Raw genomic sequence first — 22575 nt, 5'->3', positions numbered from 1 at the left:
CTGCCCGCATTGCCCTTCTAGAGGCCAATTTTACTTCATCATATATATAAAAACATAATGCATACCAAGTTGCCTTTAACAAYTCCATACAACATGAAAATCTTCAATCTTATTGTCCCTCGTTTTTCCGGGTCTGCCGAGTTACACAACATGGAGTGAACGTGTGTTTTCAGGAAGCTCCCGATCTCATTATTCCCTAATAAACTGTTCTCTATACGTCCTACCTTCTACTCCCACATCACTACATAGCTGCTCGAACGTGATGCTGATAGAAGGCAGAGCTTGCCCCCATAAAAATCTGCCTGTGTTATCCCATTTCTTCCAATTTGACTTTTTAGTTGATATTTTCTAGWTGACACCTGAGCTTTGGCAGAGCTGTTTGTACTTGAAAATCAGAGAGGAAGCTGCAAAAGACAGAAAGGCAACAGTGCTGTCAGATCCAGGAATACCAGAAGAACAGGCTGCCCAGGGAGGTTGTGGAATCTCCTTCTCTGGATATCTTCAAAACCCACCTGGATTCTCAAAACCCACCTTAACCATTCTTAACCATTCTATGAAGACGCTCTGTGGGCAAAATTGGTGCTAAGGAGAAATAACAGGCAAGTGCTAAATTGACATTTCCATCAGAGCAGAAGAGCAGTCCCTACGAGCTGCCCTCCTCCACCTTGGGAGGAAGGCTCAGAGAGAGTAGCTGAAGCACTTGCACCTCAGCAGCTTTGCTTGACACCATCTCACAGAATCACAGAAGGGTTGAGATTGGAAGRGACCTCTAGAGATCATCTAGTCCAACCCCCCTGCTCCAGCAGGGACAGCTAGAGCACAGGGCACCTGGTCGCATCCAAGCAGATTTTGAAGATCTCCAGAGAAGGAGACTCCACAGTCTCCCTGGGCAGCCTGTGCCAGGGCTCTGCCACCCTCACACTAAAGAAGTTCTTCCTCACATGCAGATATGTTTCAACKTACACCAATTGCCCCTTGCCCTATCACTGGCCACCACTGAGAAGAGCTTGGCCCCTTCCTCCCTACATTCACCCTTCAGGTACTTGCACATATCAATCAGATGCCCTCTCAGCCTTCTCCAGAGAAAACAGGCTCAACTCACTCAGTCTCTCCTCATAYGAGAGATGTTCCATTCTCTTAATCATCTTTGTCGCTCTCTGCTGGACCCCCTCTACAAGTCTCACGTCCCCCTTATACTGGGGAGCCCAGAACATCTCCACACAACCCAGTGTGCACCATGTGCTCGGGTGCCTGGAGGTGGCTTCATCTGCAAAGAAATCCTTTGCTGCAGCTGCCAGGAAGACTGATCTTGGCAGAAGTTTTGGGCTGTGTCATTTCTACATCACTTCTCGTTTAAACAGGTCTTACGTAGGTAGTAAAACAAGATTTAAGATTTAGCATTGTCCATTGGCATCAAGAGTCCCGAGAGGCCTGAGCGGGGTACCAGCCTCCCAATTGGACAGCACGAGGCATTTCTGGAACCCCTTCCTGACAGCAAACAGGTCTTCGATATCATTCAACCTTCGCTCACCCCACTGACTGATCTCGCACGTGGTTAGAGAAAATATCACCTMAAAATGGCAATGAAAGACAGATGACACCCAACTACGCAGTCAACCACCACTGCAACTAGTCATCTGCAAAGACCTCGCATGCAAGCAGTTTAAATTGGCAGTTAATTGCAGTTTGAGCCTGATCTCCCAGGACAGCTTGGTACCCCTAGCAGAGCTGAAGGGGATGAACAGAATTAGGTGACAAAACCTCCATTTTCAGGGTGCTGTACTCCTGGCCCCGATTCCAAGTTCTCCCATTAAAGCAGAGAGGAACCAGGAACCAGATTAACCCACTGCCAAGCGATGAGCCCCAGGGAGCAAGAGCATCCCTGGAAGCTCTGCTGTGTGGGAAAGGTCTTTGTGCAAAGACTGCGGGCAGCACGACAGGCAATGGCCACAAAGGGAGCTGGAAGCACCAGCAGGCTGACCTGGCATCTCTCTTTTACTGCATGAACAGGAAAGCAAGAACTCAGCCATCACCGAGTAGGGGGAAAAGAAGCACCATTAAGGAGGAGCAGAAAAAAGCCCTTGCTCTCCTGAGCAGCCCTGCTTTTAGATCTGTCAGGAACACCTGCAGAGCAGCAACTGGCAGGGCCGGAGAAACCCACAGGGTGAGGAGGGGCCAGGAGACGAGGGGAGAGAGGGATGCTTGGAAGAAAGTGCTGAGACAACTTCTGAGGCCACCAGATGGACTGGGATTTCGTATCGATCACGGATTCAAGCCTCCTCAATCTGAAAGAACGATGACATAGGGGCATATTTGCATTTGGAGTGTTTCCTATACAGCACAAGGTGCTCAGATGCCATGAGGATGAGAGCTTTTTAAGTACCTAATTGGCAACATCAGCTCCTCGTACACAAGGCTCAGAAAACTCCTTTGAAATGAGTATTCCCCACAAAGTGTCAAGACTCAAGTTTAGAAGTCATAAACAACAGCATAGGGCCATGCTTTTTTTCCCTGGAGATAAATACAAAAACAAAGCTTGTCTGGTAGTTCTGCCTTCCCCACACACTTCCTTTTAGATCGTAATTCTGTTTGCTTCAAAAAACCCACTTCTTTTAATCAAAGTTAATAGCTCCACACTCTTATATTCAAACTGTCTCTCCACTTAAACCTATCTGATTTCTTACACAGGAAGCTTCTTCACCCCCTGCTCGAGTACACTTCATTTACTTTGGAACTGGATAGCAAGTTTAATTTAGACTGGCCGTAGATCTTAATTATTTAGTTACTGACCCATGCGCAGGCAAGAAATGCAAGTCAAGCATAAGAAGTCTGACAGCTTCACTATGCAGCAATCTGCTCTCCTATATACGATGAACTGTTGGAGTTTATAAAACTTGGCTTCTCTCAGCTGTTTAGACTTCAAACACAAGCATAACATAACGCTGCAGTATTTCAGCTGGAAAATGAAACCCGCTTCCTTTAAAGCATCCCTTCGGCTGCAGCTTTCAGACAACCCAGCCAAGTTCTCTCCTGCTTCTGTCCCATCCAAAAAAGCAGCACTCGATCACAGGCAAAAAGACAGGACTCATTAACGGATGCCTTTTTTTTTTTTTTAGGGGGGAAAAAAAAAAAAGGTGCATTTCAAACGGACAGGGTTTTCTCTCCCCTCTTGCACTGCTGCTTGCCAAGGCAAATGAGCAAAGAGCAGGGCAGGCCAGGGCACTGCCGACCTCCCTGCTATGTAACTGAAGCTAGGGGTGCAAACCTCCAAAAAGGGACGGGGCAGTCTGAGTCAGGCAGTAGCTTCTCTCTGCAAGTCACCCCAGCTCTTCTGTCAAGTCCTGCCATCTTCCCCGAGTCATCACCTTGCCTTGTGCCTTAACTCTTGTCTGGGGGCAGCCTCCTCCTCTTCCTCCTCAGGCTCCACGTTCTCCTCGGACACAAAACACCAAACTTCTAGGAAATCTGCTGCTTCTGCTGGTGTTGAAATTCAGCCCAACTATGAAGATGTGCAGAATTATGTACAGTAGGAATCCTTTATGGGCAAGGTGATATTTTGCCTATCACATTTAAATATTGGGTTAAATAGTCAAAACAGGGCCCTACTTACAGGCATACAACTGCATTTTGGAGCAGGATTTTTTTTTATTATTATTACATTACAGTAATTTCAAAAAATAAAGGAAAAATAACACAAMAAAAACTTTGCTTCTAAAGAGATGGAAAAGCCCTGAAGTTCATAAGCAATTCCTGACTCTCTGAAGACCAGAACAACTCATGTGAATGAGCCATTTGGAGAAGACTATCCTATTCATTTCAAATTGTGACTTATTATTTCGTTTAAGYAAAATAATTCTGTGAATTAACACAAGTGACACCTTTTCCTTAACTTCCATAAATGTCTCAAATTTTTGACAATTTCTCCTTCATCATAACATGAACCAGCTGAGCTCTGAAGAGCATGGCCAGTCAAGTATCTCAATAACAAAGTCAAATTGTCATTAATGTCTTTTAAAGAGAGGCTGGTCCTTAGAGCTCTTGAGCGGTGGGCATGGACTGTGTTTCATTCCAGCAATTCTAAAAAAAGCCAGTGTTAATGCCAATACTAGAGGGGAATWAWAAAAAAAAAGATTTTCTTCTTCAAAAAGCATCAGGTTTGTACATACATGGTCAGGGTGAAGGTACGAGATGAGGATTACTTTCTGACAGCATCAACAGTGACAAATACCAACACAATACGAGCCCCCCTGTGCGCATACCATGAATTAAAAGTGAGTTTAAAATTCAGGGCCTCAAGGCACAACGGTTCAAAATGATTTAAAATATCTCAATACAATCATCTGAAATGTATGAAGCGTATGAAAAAGCTACAGCCTGAACTTCCATCATTGACAGAAAAGAATCAAATTGGCCAAAACACTTCAGCTGCGGGATGGCGACGGACTCCTGAATCCACTTGCTAGTGGCAAAGAAACCTCACAAGTTAACAAGTAAGCTTTAAAATTGTTTGGGACTACAACACCAGATTCTTCCAATGRGGAGGGAGTGCAATATACTGCTTGATCTGCAATAATACCAGTCTTCCTTCTCTCTTGTTTTCACAGGGCCTTGGCAGATAGCTCTGCTTAGAGTATTTTCCATGCTTAAACACAGCTACTAAACCCTACTGTACAGCGTGGAACTCAGATGTCTCTTTAAAAAGGCAAATGCTGCAGGACGGGCAGCACTGTGTCCTTGGCCCCATCGGCATCACAGCCCATCAAACCTCCCTCCAACAACAGCAGTTGCCACTCAACACTGACAGCACGCAAGCCCGAGCATTTCCAAGTAGCTCAGTGCCCTTTTTTAAAATGCACCTTACGCTCCTGCAGCAGCAGGATTTGGGCTGGAGTTTAGGGAAGGCAGGTGCAGTATTTAACACAAGTCTCCTAAGCGGTAACCTGTAACAGAAAAGTAACCGAAATCCTGTTAGACCAACAGCACAAAGGATGCATTTACACCCCAAAATTCTCTACTGTTTCAGCATATTCAYGTAGCAAACGTGAAAACGGACTAAAATAAAATTGTAAAACTGTTCAACTTGGCCACGTAGAAAGACAGACAGACCTACTTACTTGACAACAATTTAGGAATCTGCTGCTGCCCGCTCAGAAGTGGCCTGTTGTAGGGGTTCCCATAAGCTGCAAGCGGTACCGCGTTGGCATACATTCCTGGCATCCCTCTTTCCCTTGGTATTGAATGGCTGTTATGGGTAAGAAGTGGAAAGAAGAAGAAAAGAGGATGTTTTCAGAAATGCCATCTTCTAAACCAGCTGCTACCCCGGTCRTGGTATGTTGCAGCTCTCCCAGCGCATCCGTGGGGAGGGGCACAAACACAAGGCAGGGACTCAAACACTGACAAGAGTCCTATGCACACAGCAAAGGAGGCACGTGCTTTGTGAGCTGCTCCAGGGAAAATTCTATTTTTTTCTTCTTTTATATCTTCTTTATGGAAGATTTCTATAGTGAGTCAGCAGAAAAACACATTTCCTGTGAACAGCCTAAGAATCTGAGAAAACCGAATTGCTGCCACATTTCCCAGTGAGGTGAATCTGTGCCTTTATTTTATGATATTTGTGCCTTCTTGTTCATCAGGCCTTCCTTACCTGTCCTGCACTAAACCATATTTACATTAAGACTTCAATGCTCACAGTGTTTGCCACTCCAGACTTTCTTATCCTGAAACAACGCATTTAATGGGACATCATGGCATCACTAACCCTGCAATTCTTTTTTGCAGCTGTGAGATGGAAGAACAGAAGGTGATTCTCTTGAGCTGCAGCATTAAAAAGAAACTTTTAATTCTTTTTTTTTTTTTTTTTAAGAAAATTTCTCTTCCTAAAGAGAATCACATTCAGCTACTTATACAATTTACTTTTATTCAACAGTACTACTGTCTCCTTTGAAACAGCCTCTAGTTTGGCACTGACAGACATACGGCTCCCAGCCTTTCCCAGCAAGAAAAAAAAATCCATTTATCCATAATTTTCCTAATACATAACCCAAGCTCATTCTCTAATCTTGCACCCTGAAGCATTCTTGTACGGCACTAGAGAACTTGAGAAATTTATTTGTATTTGGAAAATAAGTAAGAAACTGGCTTCAACAATACCTTGAACAAAGACCATCAACTGGATTATTATGAAGCAGCACATGAGCTTTGAACAAAGGTAATAAGACAGAGCATTTTTTAAAAGCATGGAAGACTTTCCTGTCCTCCTAGCTGTCTTAAGTATCACTTGTGTATAATATCCTCATTGTATCTTCTGTACTTCAAGCAAGGATCCATCAGACAAGTCAAAAAGACAACAAGAAAATCAATAAGAAATATTCAGGAAAAAAAAYAAAGCAAGGTGTGACTATAACATTCTCTTATCTCAGGATACTATCATACGTGATTTGAATCAGAACTGAATTTAACTACTATGTGCCAAAGTTTCCAACATATGACACCAGGATCTCATCTCYGGCAGCATTTCTCCCTTTCCTCCCTTATTTCTTAAGCCATGAAGGAAATATGGACATCTCAGTGCAGCCACTGGCACTGCTGCCAGTTTTACTCACCCTAAGGTTCTAAACGCCGACTGGTCCAGATGTACCGGCTTCCTGTCGCGATTAAAACCAAGCTGTGGTCTCCACGGCCGACCATCATTGTTAGTTTTTTCCCAGTCTCCTGGCTTAAGGACTGGGGGAGGTTTCCTGAATATGAGAAGAAGTTCCATAAATACCCATCTGAGAAGGCAGCCAGTCTAATAAAAACCAAATTAATTATGTGAAAATTGACAGTTGACACTTACTTGGCACCAGGTAGCACTGTCGCCTTGAAAACAAAGTTTTCATCAAATTGTGGATCTTTGAAAGAGATACTAGAAGAAAATACCCAAGGATTAGGTTTACTTCATAATTAAGAAGAGTCCAACACATAACCAACAGCTGCTCTCTCAACAGAGTGATGTGGGGAGAACATGCAGCAGGCTGAAAACTCGACTCCAGTGAAGGGACATCCACCTCTTTCCAGGGCCATTGGACAAACTCTGCATTCTGAGTGGTCAAAAGCAACTGGACACACTGTTCTGGCAAACCTGGCCCAGGACAAATGTCACCAGAACTGGTATTAGAGCAAAAAGAGGAAGAAAGCTTCATTTTTGTAGGTATAGCTAATTATACACCTTGCTTTAGGCAAATTCATCCACACACACAGCAATTCCTACCTCCTGGTAGGTATCCACATCTCAGACAGCTGCCACCATGGACAGCTCAGAAGTACCAGCACCAGCTGTCCTCCCCTGACTATCTACCCTTTGCTATAGAATAATTGGGATGCCAAGAAAGATAAAAGCAAGCAACTTATCAGAACCCTCTTCTAGATGAAATACATCTGTTTTTCAGAGATGAATTAGACTAGAAGAGAATAGTGAGATCTGGGGTTAATTTTCCAAGAAACCAAGAGCTGAAGAGCAGAACCATGATTGCTCCTACCATCTCAAGAGACAGCAATGAAAGTCTTTGCTGTAGAAACGGGCAGAACCAATTCAAACTTCAAGCAGAAGACAACGCAAAACTATCTTTGTCAAAGTAAGTTAGCAGTCATTTCAGAATATCTTTTTAATAAAACCCTGACAAGACACAACTTAGCATTTCCTATTGCCTATAAACTAGTTGTACCAGTTGACCCAAGTTATGCCTTCTTTGAAGAAAAATACATATGCAGACAGACTACAAGTGATAGCCAGTGTCTCAAGTATTTTAAATGACTCAAAAAAAAAATTAAAGGTTATAGGGACAAGCATTATATACCCATTGCACTGTGTTAAACYTGGTGAGAATGACACAACATACAAGATCTACAGAAATTTGCTGTCAAGTGCATGACTAACTCAATTCTTTTGTGACCATAGGCTTTATCCTTGGAAACTCATCATTGTTCTTTATTATGTGGTTTCACATCACTCTGCCAAACAGCATATTTAGGCTAAGTCAGTATTACTCCTACATATGCTGCAATAAAAAGGAAGACAAGAAAAAAAAAAAACAAACAAACTTCATTCCTGCTTGGACTAGCTGTTTCTCCTCCTTAAAGCCACCTTTTTGCACAGAAGTCACACAGCCTAGTAGATCTGAGCAGATCCTTGAAGGGACCATCAGGTACCACCAGCTCACACCATTKCCTTGTACTAGAATGAGGGAAAACAACTAACACTCAAAACGGCTGAGCCAGGAGGATTCATAACGAGGAGACCAACGTGCAGACAGAAAATAACCTCATTTTGCTGGGACAAATCTTCTGTTAAGTTGCAGCTCTAGGACAGGGAATAGAGCAACGATTAAAGTAAAAGAGAGTAATGGCCAAGGAGGCATCTACTTTCATTACTAAATCCAGAGAGAGAGTTTGCTTGCAGAATGCAGGTGAGTATTTCCATACAGTATCTTTTGCCCTCTAGTAGGAAAGGTCTTTTATGGCTTGAGAGGAAGCTCTTTGGTTGCAACATATTTGCCAGGTGACACTTACAGGGCAGAGAACCTAGGAGGTTAAGTCCCTTCATCCTTGCATCTTGTTAAAGAAGTGAAGCTTATGTTGCCAGGTATCCTCCAGGAGATGCAAGAAAGTGGAAAGGACGAAGATCCAACAACTAAAAACCCAAGGGCCAGAGGGCTTTCAATCAGTTCTGTCTCAGAAGTTTAATTTATTTTAAATTTGAAAGGCGTAATGCAGAATATGAAATTCTACAGGTATTATTCTTTGTTTGCCAAAGGCCCAGGGTTAACAACAGGGAGTAAGTGAAAAAGAAACAGCAGGAAATGTGCATTTTTCCTGACGGCATTAATCAGAGTTTAATACACTCAGAAATAACCATTTCCAACATGCCTCCTGTAAGATACACAACTACATATTCTGCTTAACTGTGTGAACCCAAGCCAACTGTGCTACAACATAACATTTTGGCTTTAGTTTTGCAGAGAAACAGAAACATATGAAGAAAACGTTGCGTTTTAATAATAGATGGACAGCTGTGTTCTGCAGCAAAATCAGTACCTCAGGACACCAGACTAAGCGGGATTTGATTCGGATTGGAATATTTTGCCAYTGCATTCTAAAGGCAGTTTGCTTACCTGACTGCAGAATTTTGTGTGAGATCACGTAACATTGGAACGGGAGACTCCACTACCCTAGAAAAAAGGAGAAACTCTGTCAAAGTGTAATGCATTTCTCATCATCGGATCCACTTGCTCTGTCACTGTTACTCATGTTTYCATGTCAGTTAAACCTAAGACAAAGTAAAGGAGTTTTAAAATGATCTCCTCTTTTCCTCAAATGAAATAGTCCTGCAAGCAGTGAAGTTACTGACTGATTTGTTATTGATTTTACCTTCCCATGTGATCTGTTTGTGCCTTTGGTGGTACCCAAGAGTAGTTCACATGTTTCCCATCACCCACCTGCCTGTCTACAAAAACTGCAACTATTTTCTATCTCAAATTTTTTGCTTAAATCAAAAACAAATAAAAAGCCCACATATTTAGCAGAGGTGTCTGTATAGCGCTTAAGAGCTTCCTTTCTGAATGAAACTTAACAGGCTGATATGCAGTTTTCTTGTGCCTTTCCTCTCTCCTCTGCAAGAAACCACATCCCTTCAGCTCTGGTAGACTAACAACAGGCTGCAGAGTTATCCTCACTCATGAGCAATGACAGTCCTTGGCTCATGCCACAACTCACATAAACCCACAGGCAGAGATCATTAACTCTGCGCTTGCTGGCCGAATCGGATCCAAATTGGTCTGGCAAAATGAGTCACACTTGGAAGGAGCAATGTAAATGCTTGTTCATCTCCAGAGAATTCTTAGCAAGCGATTCCTCTCTATATGAAAGTATATCCCATTCCTCGTGCCCTTTTTAGGGCAYGTAACACAGATAATAACTTGCCAACAGCTCAGGTAGATACTCGCTCATAGAAACACAAGGATAAGGACAAATTCAACAAGAGGCTTGTCAATGCTCTAAGCCCCCAAAGTTTTCTGTTCAAATGTTCAAAAACTTCTTCATGCTGCATTACTCTTTCCTCCGACAGCAGCTCGGACTTGCTCGTACCCTTTACGAGCTGTGACAAGACTACAGGAGCAAATATTGCTAAGTGACTTACAGTATATTATCTGTCCAACAAAACCAGAGGGTTTGTGTGTTTAACACACATGAATTGATGAATGAATAAAAGAATTACTGAACACTTTCCTCTCCCTTCCCTCCCCCCCCAAATTAACATTTTTGTACACATATTTGGAAAGATATATTTCTGAATTTAGTGTTACAGCCTAAATGGAAAGCAATGAAGAATCTAATCTGTATTTATCTTAAATGGAACCAACGTTAGCTTATACCAAGCAGACAGTAAATTTTAACAGGCTATTGGAAGCTACATCAAACTGGGTTAAACCAACGTTCATACAAATGCAGAGATCAAAACCACAAGACACCAGCAAAAAAAGTCACTGTTACTAATGCTTTTTGTATAGAGTCCCTGCTTACCTACTGAAGCTTATCAAATATTACCAAACACAGTCTTTCACTGATAAAAATGATAAACTCCAAAAAAACCTGACTCATCAGCAATTAAGTGCACTTATTAGCACAACTTACTTTGAATCCCAATGAAAAAAAAACCATGTTTAGCAAAGCATCTTTGCTCAGATATGGACATGAATGAAGGAATTTTTCCTTAGTATCAAAGGACCCAAACTGAAGGCCATACTTACTGATCTGGAAGAACTGCATTTTCATTGAGTGTCAGTTTTCCCTGGATTCCATGGCACAGTTCTGGTGGTATATCCACTGGCTATGGAAAAAATAAATTTTCAGCATCCAAGGGCATTACCACACCACCACCTTTATCAGTCAGAACCCCTCAAGAAAAAGTATAACCTACCTCTTCATTTTTGGACGTGTACTGTTCCACAATAAAATCACAAAGTGGATGATGCTTCCCAACAAAGAGAACATCACCACCAAGGCTATTTCTTCTGTCTAGAAAAGATGAAGAGAATGGGATAGGACTTGAGGTGCATTTGAGTGTTACGGTGGTAGACAAGATGCACAAGATGTGAGCACAGGTCAAGACAAATAAGGTGAACGAGATGGCTCACAAATGATGACTTTCAGATGAGAGATAAAGGCCAACCCTTCTTGACCAAGTTTTAAGTAAATTTTCTCAAGTCGGGATAAAATCCCAACATTTCAAATTATGGTATGATCAAGCAAATAAAGATTTGAGAATAGATTCAAAAAAAAAAAAAAGTCCTCATTTCCATCCCAAAATCTTCAAGTAACACTGCATTTGATCCTCCTGTTCTGTGGCACTGCACCTTGTCCCATGTCCCTTAACACCTGCTTTCACCTCACTTCTCCTCCTCYCACTGGGGCTACAGCCCACTATTAGATGGTCCCACATGGATACTCGAGTTGCATCAAAACCAGACCAATAGCTGCAGCTTTTGACTGGCTCCTCTTCTTCTCCCCAACCCCTCTAACATGCTGAAGAYCCAGTCAGTTGAAAAAAAATCTCCCAGGATAGCTGAGCTACAGGAACCAGCCCATCACTTTGCACAAAACRGAAAGGAACATATGAATTTACCTATGGAAGCTTACTGGCAAACTTCCTGTACCATAAGCTGGCCCTCGCTCTCTGCTGTCAGGGAGCGGGTGCCTGTTCATGTAGGGTATAACAGTACATGAAGCAGAGCAGTGAAAGCAGTGAATGTACTGTCACTCAGACATATCACAGTTCTTACTTTCTTCAGGAGTGAGGTCAGGATAGACTTCTTCCAGGGCAGCTCTAAGACGTCGCTCATCAACAAACGGCAGCAAAGCAACACCTATCAAAACCAAACAGTTACTTTTCACACTTGACATTACAGATTGTCTGAGGTGTAATCATCTCACGGCACAAATTCCTCCCCCCCACACAAAAAAAGCTCCAAAAAAACACTCCCAAGTCAAAATACACAGCAATAACAGGGGAGTAAATGAGCTACAGCATCCTTACTCTCACTGAGAGGAGAGAGGAACAGGGCAAAGGAACGCTGGCGTGAGAGTCAAAAGAGATTTTTTTTGGATGATTTATAACATGCAACAGTTGGTAAAATAGGGGGTGCAAACAATATTACACCATATAAGCAGCCACAGTGTCCTCAAATACTGGCTGCCAAAAGCCAAATACCATGTCAACAGTTCTCAAAAGCAACCTGGACCTGTAAAAATTAGACCCTTGAAATTGCMCAAACATCTCAATTTAATAACAGGTATTGTACAGCTCAGGTCCATGTGCGCCAAAAAAACCTCTAATAAACTCCTTTTCCACAGAAACAACCTTGGAACCAGTCACAGAAAAGACGTTTTCAAAACGTGTCAGCTCACAGTCTGGGGGGTCAGTTCCACAGCAGTGCAGGTCAAAAGTGGTKTTTGTCCTTGGATCTCCCACCCCTCCTCTTCCTCCCTCGTCTCCTTCCCCCCCGCCACAGTTCTGGATAGACACTCAAGACACAGTAACCACCACCACAGCTGCCTTCACGAACAAGGAGAGATCAGGAAGATGCTCATTATTCATCCCATTTGCTAAAGACATCATCTTGGTAGAACTCAATGCTACTTCATTCAAATTAATAAATTAAAAGATAACAAATTAAAAGATAACCATGGAAGAAATCACTACACCTGGATTCAGCAACAAGGCGATACAGACACTATCCATGAGCCACTATTCATATTAGCTATTAATTTTACTCCACGGAGGAGGTTCTCGGTATCAAAATCCCTTGCCGAGCGCTTAATGGCATTTGTGTGTGCTCATCGCTTGTCATACTGGATAAAACTGCACAATAACACCTTCCCCAGTGCACTCTAGTACTTGCTTCCTTTTATTATCAACATCTCCAAAGCACCAAGAAATTAATTTTGATTCTTTTTTCCTAAGATAAAACATCATGTCAATTATGTGTCAAAATCTGCAGTCACTGGATTAGTTTTATTTGATTTCTCTTACCATGAATCTTGGAGCAATAAAGGCTTTTTACTAGCCGGTATTCAGAGCTGCACCTGTACCAGTTTGATCAGCAGGCAGATCTCAGYCACTAATGTCATTAAATTCTAAGCTAGAGCATTCACAGAGACTTCGACCTTCTACAGACATTCCCTGTCTACAACTTGGTCTTCATCAAACACTGTTGTTTCCTGAACTAAAGCTTCACTTGGCTTTATTAAAACAAATCTCTTCTTGTCTTGAGCCTGAGAAAAGGGCAAAGGGAACAACCCAAAACCTTATCTTTCCATGTAACTGTCTCTTAATAAAGACAGTGAGGAACAAACCATGATTAAAATGCTAAATATTTCAGAAGTTTAGTTGAATCAAAAAATCATTTGGTCTGTGTAAAAGATATAYAGGTGCATCAGCTCCTTCTAAATGAAGACAATCACTATCCCACATTGAAACATATCTTTTGTCTTGCAACTGCCTCTTAAACATCAACTAGTTTATAGTGATTCTTTTAATGCTAAATTGCAAAGTAAAGACTCCAAAAGTTAGGCTACAGAATGCTGAAGTCATCTGGAAGCCACTTCAAACATTACTGCTTTAGACTGTGAACTCAACGTTCAGGCAAAAGGAGTAGGACTAGGAAGCATTGCAAAAGTTACCGCAGATGGATAAAATGGCTTAAAAAAAAAAAGAAAAAAGAAAGCCTTGAAGTGAAACGTGTTATACAACATGACCCATAATATTTAGATCCATTCTCTTCAAGTTTACTTTTTTTTTTTTGAAATAGGACGTATGCAACCTTTAGTTGGTACCTGTCTGGCAAGAATCCAGAGCAAACATTTAATTTTACAACAGGATCAAATGCTGCTTCAGCAATTGTCCCTAACCTTCTGTTAACACTGGCCCTAAAGAATGTAAAGGGGGGAGATGAAGGAGCACAATACCTGGATTCAGAGACAACCACATACAAGTACTTCTGAGAACCCCTTCAGCATAGGACGATCAGAACTTATTYACACAGAATACAACCCAAAATAAGAATTTTCTAATATTAGTCATGTAGACATGAATGTGTTCTTCCATGGGAACGTGCAGAGCCCTGCCTCCATGCTCCCCAGTCTGTAACAGAACTTTTCCCCTAGTGGGAAATATTCTCAGGGCTTTCAAAACACCAGTCACTAGTTCTTGTCTGAAGAGGCTTCAGACAGGTCCCATTCCCTAAAGAGAGCTTTTCCAACACAGCTAACATCCGGAGTTTGGACTACATCTTCTCTGACCTATTAGCTGCCTTCCTGAGATCAGTGACTTGAGGGCAACAGTTCCCTTCTAGTGTTTGCCTCTGCACATCTCCAGTATCCATCTSCGTTAAGTACAACTCTCCACATCTTCCTCTTCTCTCTTGCAGCAACAAATTCATCTACTCTCAAGATTTATTACACTGGCAATACAAAAAAAAATCTGATGCCATCTCCCCCTCCCTTCGAGGCATCCACTTTTCTTCTATTAGCCCTGTTTAAATTTTTCTCTTTTAGCCAGCTTGAACTTTGATATTTTAGCCCTTGCCCGAGTTCCTACTGATGAACTCCTCCATATCCACAGAACTAACTACAGAGCTGAACATCAGTCTTCACACTAGAAGCATCCTTCTCTGTACGAACAGTCTGCACCTCCAGAACTCAACATGTGACTCCAGGGGTGTGACTCCACAGGTCCAAAGGAACTGTGAGGAAAGGGTCTCCCCGCACTGAGCTGGGGTCACGTATCCCCACCTCTGCACACAGGTTAGAAGCTACCGCTTTGACTTCTCCATTCTGCTCCTCTCCTTCTTTGGCAGTTCTACAAAAGCTTTCTCCAATCTTACTAGGAATTACCACTAGGAAAACACTGCCAATAGCTTTCAGAGTCAATAATAATGGTAGAACAAAAACAGTTATTGTAAGTTAGTTACAGAGGCTAAGAAGAGGGAGAGGAATAATTATATATATTGGAGTGCTACACTCTCTACTGATTGAGCACGAGATTTAAAATTTGACAGGTCATTAAAACTAATATTCTCTGAGACCACACTGACCATTCTATTTTCTCCTTCTTTGTATGTGTCTAAATATCCATGTATTTTCCACAACATTTTTCACAAGGTAATAATGAGCCACTGATTGAACAGAATAAGATCCATTAATTAAATGCAAAGGAGACAAAAGACAATTATGTGGTAAGGCTGATAAAAAAAGAAAAAAATGATTAATTCAGGACAAATTAACAAATCTAAAATGACTGCTGAAATTACTACTAATCACTGCTGATCTTAACTCAGTTGCTGAATCATAATTTGTTCCTTCATACAAATTGATTTTAAAAAATATACCCATGACAAAGTGCTTTCCCTCTACCCCAAATACCAGAAGCAAATAATGCCATAAATCTTGTTGGACATTATCTCACTGAGATCATTTTCCATTTTCTTCCTGTTTTCACACAGAACCTTAAGACTAGGCTATATACTGCAGTTCAAAAGAAGAAAGTTGAAATTTCACCTTGCCAAGCATATTTCTTCCCATTTAAATCAATAGCGAAGTCTTCAGGGTAGAAGTCAATTATGCTTGATTCCTGTATTTGAGAAAAACAAACAAGAAAATATCAAAGTCAATTATGAAATTGATTCAAAAGACTATGTAGCACATTTAAAAAAACACTCTATTAATGAGGAGGCAAAGAATTTTGACTAATAAGATCATCTTCCATTAAATATCATTTAACTGGGAAGAATGCTAAGGCACATCCACTACTCAGAGTGTCAAAACAAGAAAATTTGGGAATAGAATTCAGGACGGCTTGACTAAGGTCTCTGGATCCCCAAATAAGTGTTATACGGTTTCTAGAAGAAAGTAAAAAGTTTTACCAAGTGTTAGGGGGAGAGGGAAAAAAAAAAAAGAAAAAAAAGAAAAAAAAAAGTCAGGAAAAGATTTTCCTCATCCAAGCACTTCAAGTAAAAAATACACTTTTAAGGATGTTTAAAGAATCTCTTTAATTTACCCAAAACATTCCTTCCTCTTTTCCATTATTTTTTTCATCCAAAGAAAGCACCACCAAGTCACATTCACACACAACCGCAACATAGCAAAACCTCACAGAGAGGAACGAAACAAGGATTCTTACAGGATCTGTCATGAGCTTCCTCCAGGTTGGTGGCAGGAAATTTCCACTTGCAGCTGGAAACACTCCCATGAGTTGTTCAAGAGGCTTGAACTGTGGAGAGTAGACAAACAGATGTAGAATAGGYCTAAGAAGTTGTTAAAACCCAACTAAAGGCACCGTACCGGTTTGGAGCCCTTTTCAAAATCTGAGGGCATGTCTGCGATGCCCTCGAAGTCTGAAGCAAAGGGGGCATAATGAAAAGGGTAATACCAGTTCCAGGATGCACAGCCCTAGGAGAACAGAAGAAGAGAAACAAGTCAGACAAACTGGATTAGTGAAAAGAAAATAAAACAAACCAAAGACATCCAAGCAGTCCAGTATGTAAAGATGCCAAAACTTTGCCAAGCATCAGGAGCAGAAGGAGGAGYCCCCGTGACTGGAAAAGAAAGAGCTCTTGCATCTACAGGTACTCTGGGCAGGGAACGGAGACCTTGGGCCTTCCTGGGCAGCACCTACCCAGTAGACAGAGCCCCGCACCAGAGCTCTCTCACCAGGGGCCACGGCTGAATCACTAAAGGAGATGGCCACCGAGATGGGACCTGGCACCATAACAAAGACCTCAGAGCACAACCACAGCCTGAACTTCAGCACTAATGCACCTCTTGTTATTTCTTTTCCAAGGGGAAAGAACAAAGCAACACGGGCACACGCGCATGCACCAGTCAAGCAGCAGGAACCACAGGCTCTCCACAAGGTTATCCAGGCCCTGGAGTTAATTTGAGGAGCTCATAGCAAYTGGCCACATGTTCAGTTTGTGCGGAGCTGCTGCACATCCAAGACAATGGGCACGGAGAGCTTCTCCATTGGTATATAAACAGGGCAGACCGAGCAAGGCAAAGGGGTTTCAGAAGTCTCGCCAGCAATAGAGCAGCCCTGGTTCTGGCAGCACCCAATTTGCACTCTTGATTTTCAAATCCCAATCCCACTATTAACTTGTGAGGTTGAGGGACTAGAGAACCTGGAATGATGCACAGCACAAGGCCTACAAACAGGCTGAAAAATATCCTGGTTTAAATTATTTTTCTGTCTGATAAAAAGTACTACCTGCACTTCCAGTTATCTTTTGCTTTTCCCCTCATTTTTCTGCATTTAATATTGGGAAATATTAAGTTCACTTGAAAGGGGCAAAATCTCAAAAAGATGATGTGAAAGTCAGCTCATACGCACTGGAACACAATGCATTGGATCAAGAAGACATGTCTCTAAAAAGCCTAAAGTTAAGTTTTCCTCTCCTTAGCTAGTTTTCTTAGCAACATCACTTGAAACACAATTCTACTATTTTGACTTTGAGTTCCAAGCAAGTAAATGTCAGTGAGACCCCTCTGGTGCCATTCTTGTTGTAAAATTATAAATGTTATAATTACCAGAAGCACCAGAAACAATTCTTCAGATGTTTTTTTTAAACTAAGTATATGTATTTTTTAAAGCAGATGTTCCCATTAGTGGAACATATCCTACATTACTAGCTTTGTAAACAAGTAGAGAAGCAAYTAACTAGTTCTTCTTTAAGTCCTCTGCACAACAAGCAGTAGCTACTGAAATAAATTCCTATTATGGTAAAGGAGAAAAGCACAAGAAAAAAAAGGAAAATTCAAAGTGAGTTGGTTTTTAACTCCTCAGCTTCCTAGCCTATGTTTCATAGGGACAGAAAGGCCACGCTGGCACAACTGCCCGTATCTCGCCCAGCCGCAGCCGCGTTACGGGGCACAGGCAACGTGAGCGCTCGCAGGGCTCCCATCGCTCGCGCTGCTTTGAGTCTGCGTTGTCAGCTTCAGAAGCCCTAGGGATATTTGGCTTATGGAGTAATCGGGGGAGGAATCCAAACAGCACAGAAACTCAACCCTAGATGTCTGGGTGCTTTTATGAAGTTTTCCTTCACCTCACGACTGACTCAGAAACTCATGCCCCACGTCGCTTCTCTTTGAGGCCGTTCTGCTGCTTCATTTTCTCGAGAGCACTATGGTGCTGCCTGGAGGCTGGAGCTATTCTCACTCTCCCCGACTTGCTTGCTTTGGAGCTGTAATCATCTGTCACTTAGCTATGCACCACTCGCTTCAGCTGAAATGTCCCCAAACTCCATAGGACAAGGAGCCATCAACATTCATCTCCAACTAGACCAGCTTTAAAGCAAGCTAAATTGGCAAATATTGCAAAAAGACTTGCCAATACTGTTTTAAAATGGGGGAGAGGCTGCTCTGCCCACTCCTATACACTCAAAGGCATAAGTCTCACAAGAGTACACATGCAAACACAAATCCACTTTGAAGAGTTATAGAACAGCCCCACTAGATCTGCACAAGATCACGTACACGATCATATGGAACATACCCCACTCCAACGCACAAACTTCCCTGAATAAAACTGTCTTAATCTTTTACTCTTCAAATGAGTGTATTCGGTCACCTCTTAGACCCTCTCAAGGATATTCATCTCAGTTTTGCCATGGGCTCCTTCCTTTAAACCCTGTAGCTTCTGTTCCAAACCAGGCTGCCTTTTGCAGGGTTTTGCACTACTGGCAATGCTGAAGGCTGCGTGGAGAGCTCTCCACCAAGCAGACCCCTGCACCTCATTTGATTATCGATGTCCTTTAGAGATACGTGTGCCACAACCAGCAGGAAAGCAGCGTGCTGGCCACGGGCCCAAGCTGTGTGCAGGCCACAGGAAGCTGCACACGCAGAGGTGGCCGCCTGGGCTGTGAGAGGACGTTTCTGCTCTGCAAGGGYAGCTGCTCGAGGACGTGTCGAGCTCAGGGCAGCTCTCTTGCAGCCAGCCAGCCTGGGCACCTCATCCCTGCGAGTGCAGACTGGGGCAAGCCTCAAACTCCAGCATCTTCAGGCACGATAATCCGCAACTCCGAGCCCTAACTCGGCTGCAGTAACGAAGGGATCACGTCTCTTTCTGGAGATTTTAAAAAAGAGGAAAAAGCTGAAATAAGCTTGCAAACTCCAAGGGCGTGTAGCTTTCTGTAGGTATGAGAGATACTTGCAGTGCCYCTGGTCCAAGCCAGCACCCACTGCAGCCTGGAAAGGGTCTGGTTTTATCCGCATTTAGTTCAAGCTAAAAGCCCTCAGGAGGCAGTTAAGCAGACTCAATTCCCAGGTCACACAAAATATAACTTGCTTTGTTCTCAGAGCACGAAAATAGTTATTAACTGCCACTGCAACAAACCCCAATGTCTAACTAATCTCTTGCCAATCTGACATCTCAATTATCAAAAGATGTAAATGAGATACAGATTACTTAAATTACAGTGTACTTCATAGAACATCATTATAATCTAGGGAGGAGACTGACAACTCTGCTCCTTTCAATTCTTATGAGCATTTCACAGGCACTGCCTTTTGTTCACTCATTTAGTCATTTGCAATTAATTGCAGCAGCCCTTGCACAGCTATGTATTGCAAAGGAAAAAATATGCGCTGGTTCTTAATAAACTAAAAAAACAAAACAAAACACTGCTGCTGTGCAGGAGTAATAAAAATTTAATTCAAATCTTGAGCRTTGATAGAACAGGCACCCACTTTGAGGATTCTGCATCCTCAAAATCCCGACTGCTTCTCAAAAAGAAGTCATGACATATGATTATTTACAGCAAAGAGATAGGCAGCAGACAAAAGAAAATTGAAGTTTCAGAGAAGAACTTCTAAGTACCTGATAATAGTATCTGAGAACCCAGCAAAGCCCTTCAACATAGGACTGCACAACTTTGCGACGGAATTTCTCATCGGATGCATCAACGTCAAATTTATTTTTATAATAGCGTTGCTTCCAACCAGCTTCCCATAACCTGCACAATAAATACAATTAGATGATATGCTTAATTACATGCACATTTACATTTTTGAAATAAAATACTGTGAAAAAGCTTGTGCAGCACAAACAACACACGCCTGGCAATCTGACAGATACTGCTTAAGTTCCCATTTTGACATGTTTTTTTTTTTACTGATTTAAATGAAAGCACAARAGCAGACACTCAGCAAGCAAGTAAAACCTGATGGTCAAGACAAGAGAAAACCCAAACACAATTCCAAGCTGCCATCACGTCCATCTTCCAAATACTTTTCAGAAACAAGGTAGATTTTTCAAATTTGCAGCTGCTGATGCAAGGATTTTCTAGAACAATGTACCGTTCCCAAGTCCAAGATTTCTCCCTTCTCATCAGAAATCTACTACCAAAACTAAAGTTTTAACTTTGTTCCCTAATTTTTCCAGCCATCAGGAAGAAAGCAAGCTCTCCACTTCTTGCTTGAACAATTTCACCCAATTTGCCCTTCACATAATGCTAGTCCCCTCTCACAGCGAGCTCAAGCCTTTGATCCTCATGCTCTACTCAAGCCGAGCACTGATGGTTTCTGGGCTAGCCAAAGTGAAAGGCAAGCATATAATGATTTTTTAAAAGCTTGCTTGCTATATTCTACTGCTGTTTGGGTATGCTCTAATCACCACCAGACTCATCTGGTTTAGAAACTCGTTAAGTCACATAAAATTACTAGTAAAAAGTTTTTTGAAAAATAATTTTATTCTAAAAGCTCAAATCTTGGCATGGATTCTCACATCCAGAAATTCCAACGTAAGACTCCTTTGCAGCAAGGATGCAACCTTTTAAAATTACATGCAGAGGCAGAGCAGAACTGGGAGGCCAACTCAGYCTCATACTGCAATAAACAATACAGACTAGAAATTGGTTTATGCTTCTGTTTCACAGCACAAAATCTTTCCATTTTGCAAAAGTAAAATAAATAAAACATATATATATATTTTGGTAAACAACTTCTCTGCATCCAGCCCATTTAAGCAGTTGTTTTTTATTTAGGAAGAACCATTTTCAGATTACTGTTTACTTAAATTCCATTCAGATCCAAATATAACCTGATACAAGTCACACATTTAGTAAACACAGTGCTAGAAAAGAAGTCTATTCATCCTTTCTTAACACAGCGCAAAGCCCACAGGTGGGTTTCATTAAAATAAAAATCAAATTCCATGCAAATATTCTGATCTACAGAAGAGCTTAAATGAGGAACAGCATAACCTTTTGGCTGACGGTACCAAACTTGTCAAAATTCTAGCAACTTGTAAATCCACATGATTCATTCCCACTAGTCATCTCAACCGCTAAATGCTTCTCAGTTAAAACTCAACTGGCACCTGGCATTAAAATTATCCTGATCCTACAGAGAAATTTCTTCCCTGTTGGATCAAAAAAACCCCACACAATTCATTTGGATCAACGTGCACAGGAAAAAARTATGACAACTAGAGTATTTACTAGCACAAGCTCTAATGGGCTAGATAACATATCGTGACAACACTGCAGGACACTAGTGATGAATCCTTCACAATACATAACCTCTCTGTTTCTCTATGTCTATGTCCCTTCACTCTGTAAAAGACAAAAAAACTACTGGTTGCTTTTATCTTGACAGAAATTTATACAAGTTATTTGACAAAAACAATTCTAAGGCCCTAACCCTTATATCTTGATTAAAAGCTTAAGCAAACTCACACCCACTGTTAATTGGCAGGCTATTCAATTAAGTCTCAAATCATCTGCGCAGCAGCTGTCTTAAGAAACTTCAAGATTTCCTTGCAGCCAAAACAGGCCTCTTATAGACCAAATCCTGAGGAAATAYGGTGCAGCAGTCAAGGTAAGCAACATAACTGAATTTTATGGGTTAAGCAGCTTAAAAATGCAACTGCAAACCAGCTGCATTCAGATCACATAATCAGGGCCGAGCAAGTGAATGTCTAGCCAATCTAGTGCTTGGTCTCAAAGGGAGCAGTGGTTAGAGGATGTAAACCCACACGCATACTAATCTCCATACTTAGATTTAACAGCTATAGCTTACACATCTCACTGGAATTTACTGAATATTCTAACCCTCCACGTTAATTACCGGCGGATAAAAAGATCATAGAAAAGCATCTGAAGGCGCTGCTGCTCTAAGCTAAATGGCATTAATTAGACTGCATCTATCTCAGCAATTTGTTAACAAAGTGCTACCAAAAATGGCTTCACCTGATATTATCCTCTGGCTCAGGTTCACTGTCACTGTCTTCAGCTTTTCGCTTAATTCCTCCTGCCGGGGACGGGCTGCCGTCAGAAGTGAGGCTGGTGTTTGGAGACGGGGAAGTTATCTGCGGACATGATTATTGCACATAAATGGGAGGGAGAGAAAGGGTTTATTAGACATTTTAAATTCAAGTTAAAATTAATAGCTTGGCAAGAAAGAAAAACCACGAGCATCATTTTTAGTTCCCCCAAAGCTCCACATAAATGGTATAAAAGTCTAAAAATATTAAGGCAAGAAGCAAAGGAC

General features: G+C 41.8%; 1 protein-coding gene across 1 annotated transcript in view; it reads right to left on the bottom strand.

Moving 5' to 3' along the window:
- The window catches only part of XRN2 (5'-3' exoribonuclease 2), a 49432-nt gene that overhangs the window by 11075 nt on the left and 15782 nt on the right, over window positions 1-22575 (bottom strand). The window contains exons 16-27 of the mRNA XM_026039243.1: window positions 22275-22393; window positions 19904-20039; window positions 16375-16482; window positions 16214-16303; window positions 15592-15664; window positions 11817-11900; window positions 10955-11052; window positions 10785-10864; window positions 9150-9206; window positions 6836-6904; window positions 6603-6737; window positions 5115-5242 (exon numbers count right to left, since the gene is read on the bottom strand). Coding sequence (XP_025895028.1) covers window positions 5115-5242; window positions 6603-6737; window positions 6836-6904; window positions 9150-9206; window positions 10785-10864; window positions 10955-11052; window positions 11817-11900; window positions 15592-15664; window positions 16214-16303; window positions 16375-16482; window positions 19904-20039; window positions 22275-22393 — 1177 coding nt within the window. The remainder of the gene's footprint in view (window positions 1-5114; window positions 5243-6602; window positions 6738-6835; window positions 6905-9149; window positions 9207-10784; window positions 10865-10954; window positions 11053-11816; window positions 11901-15591; window positions 15665-16213; window positions 16304-16374; window positions 16483-19903; window positions 20040-22274; window positions 22394-22575) is intronic.

Source organism: Nothoprocta perdicaria, unplaced genomic scaffold (genome assembly GCF_003342845.1).
Source record: "Nothoprocta perdicaria isolate Ctin4 unplaced genomic scaffold, notPer1 scaffold_224, whole genome shotgun sequence".
NCBI lineage: Eukaryota > Metazoa > Chordata > Aves > Tinamiformes > Tinamidae > Nothoprocta > Nothoprocta perdicaria.
The sequence above is the reverse complement of the archived record's forward strand: the minus strand, read 5'-3'. Positions and strand labels throughout refer to the sequence as shown.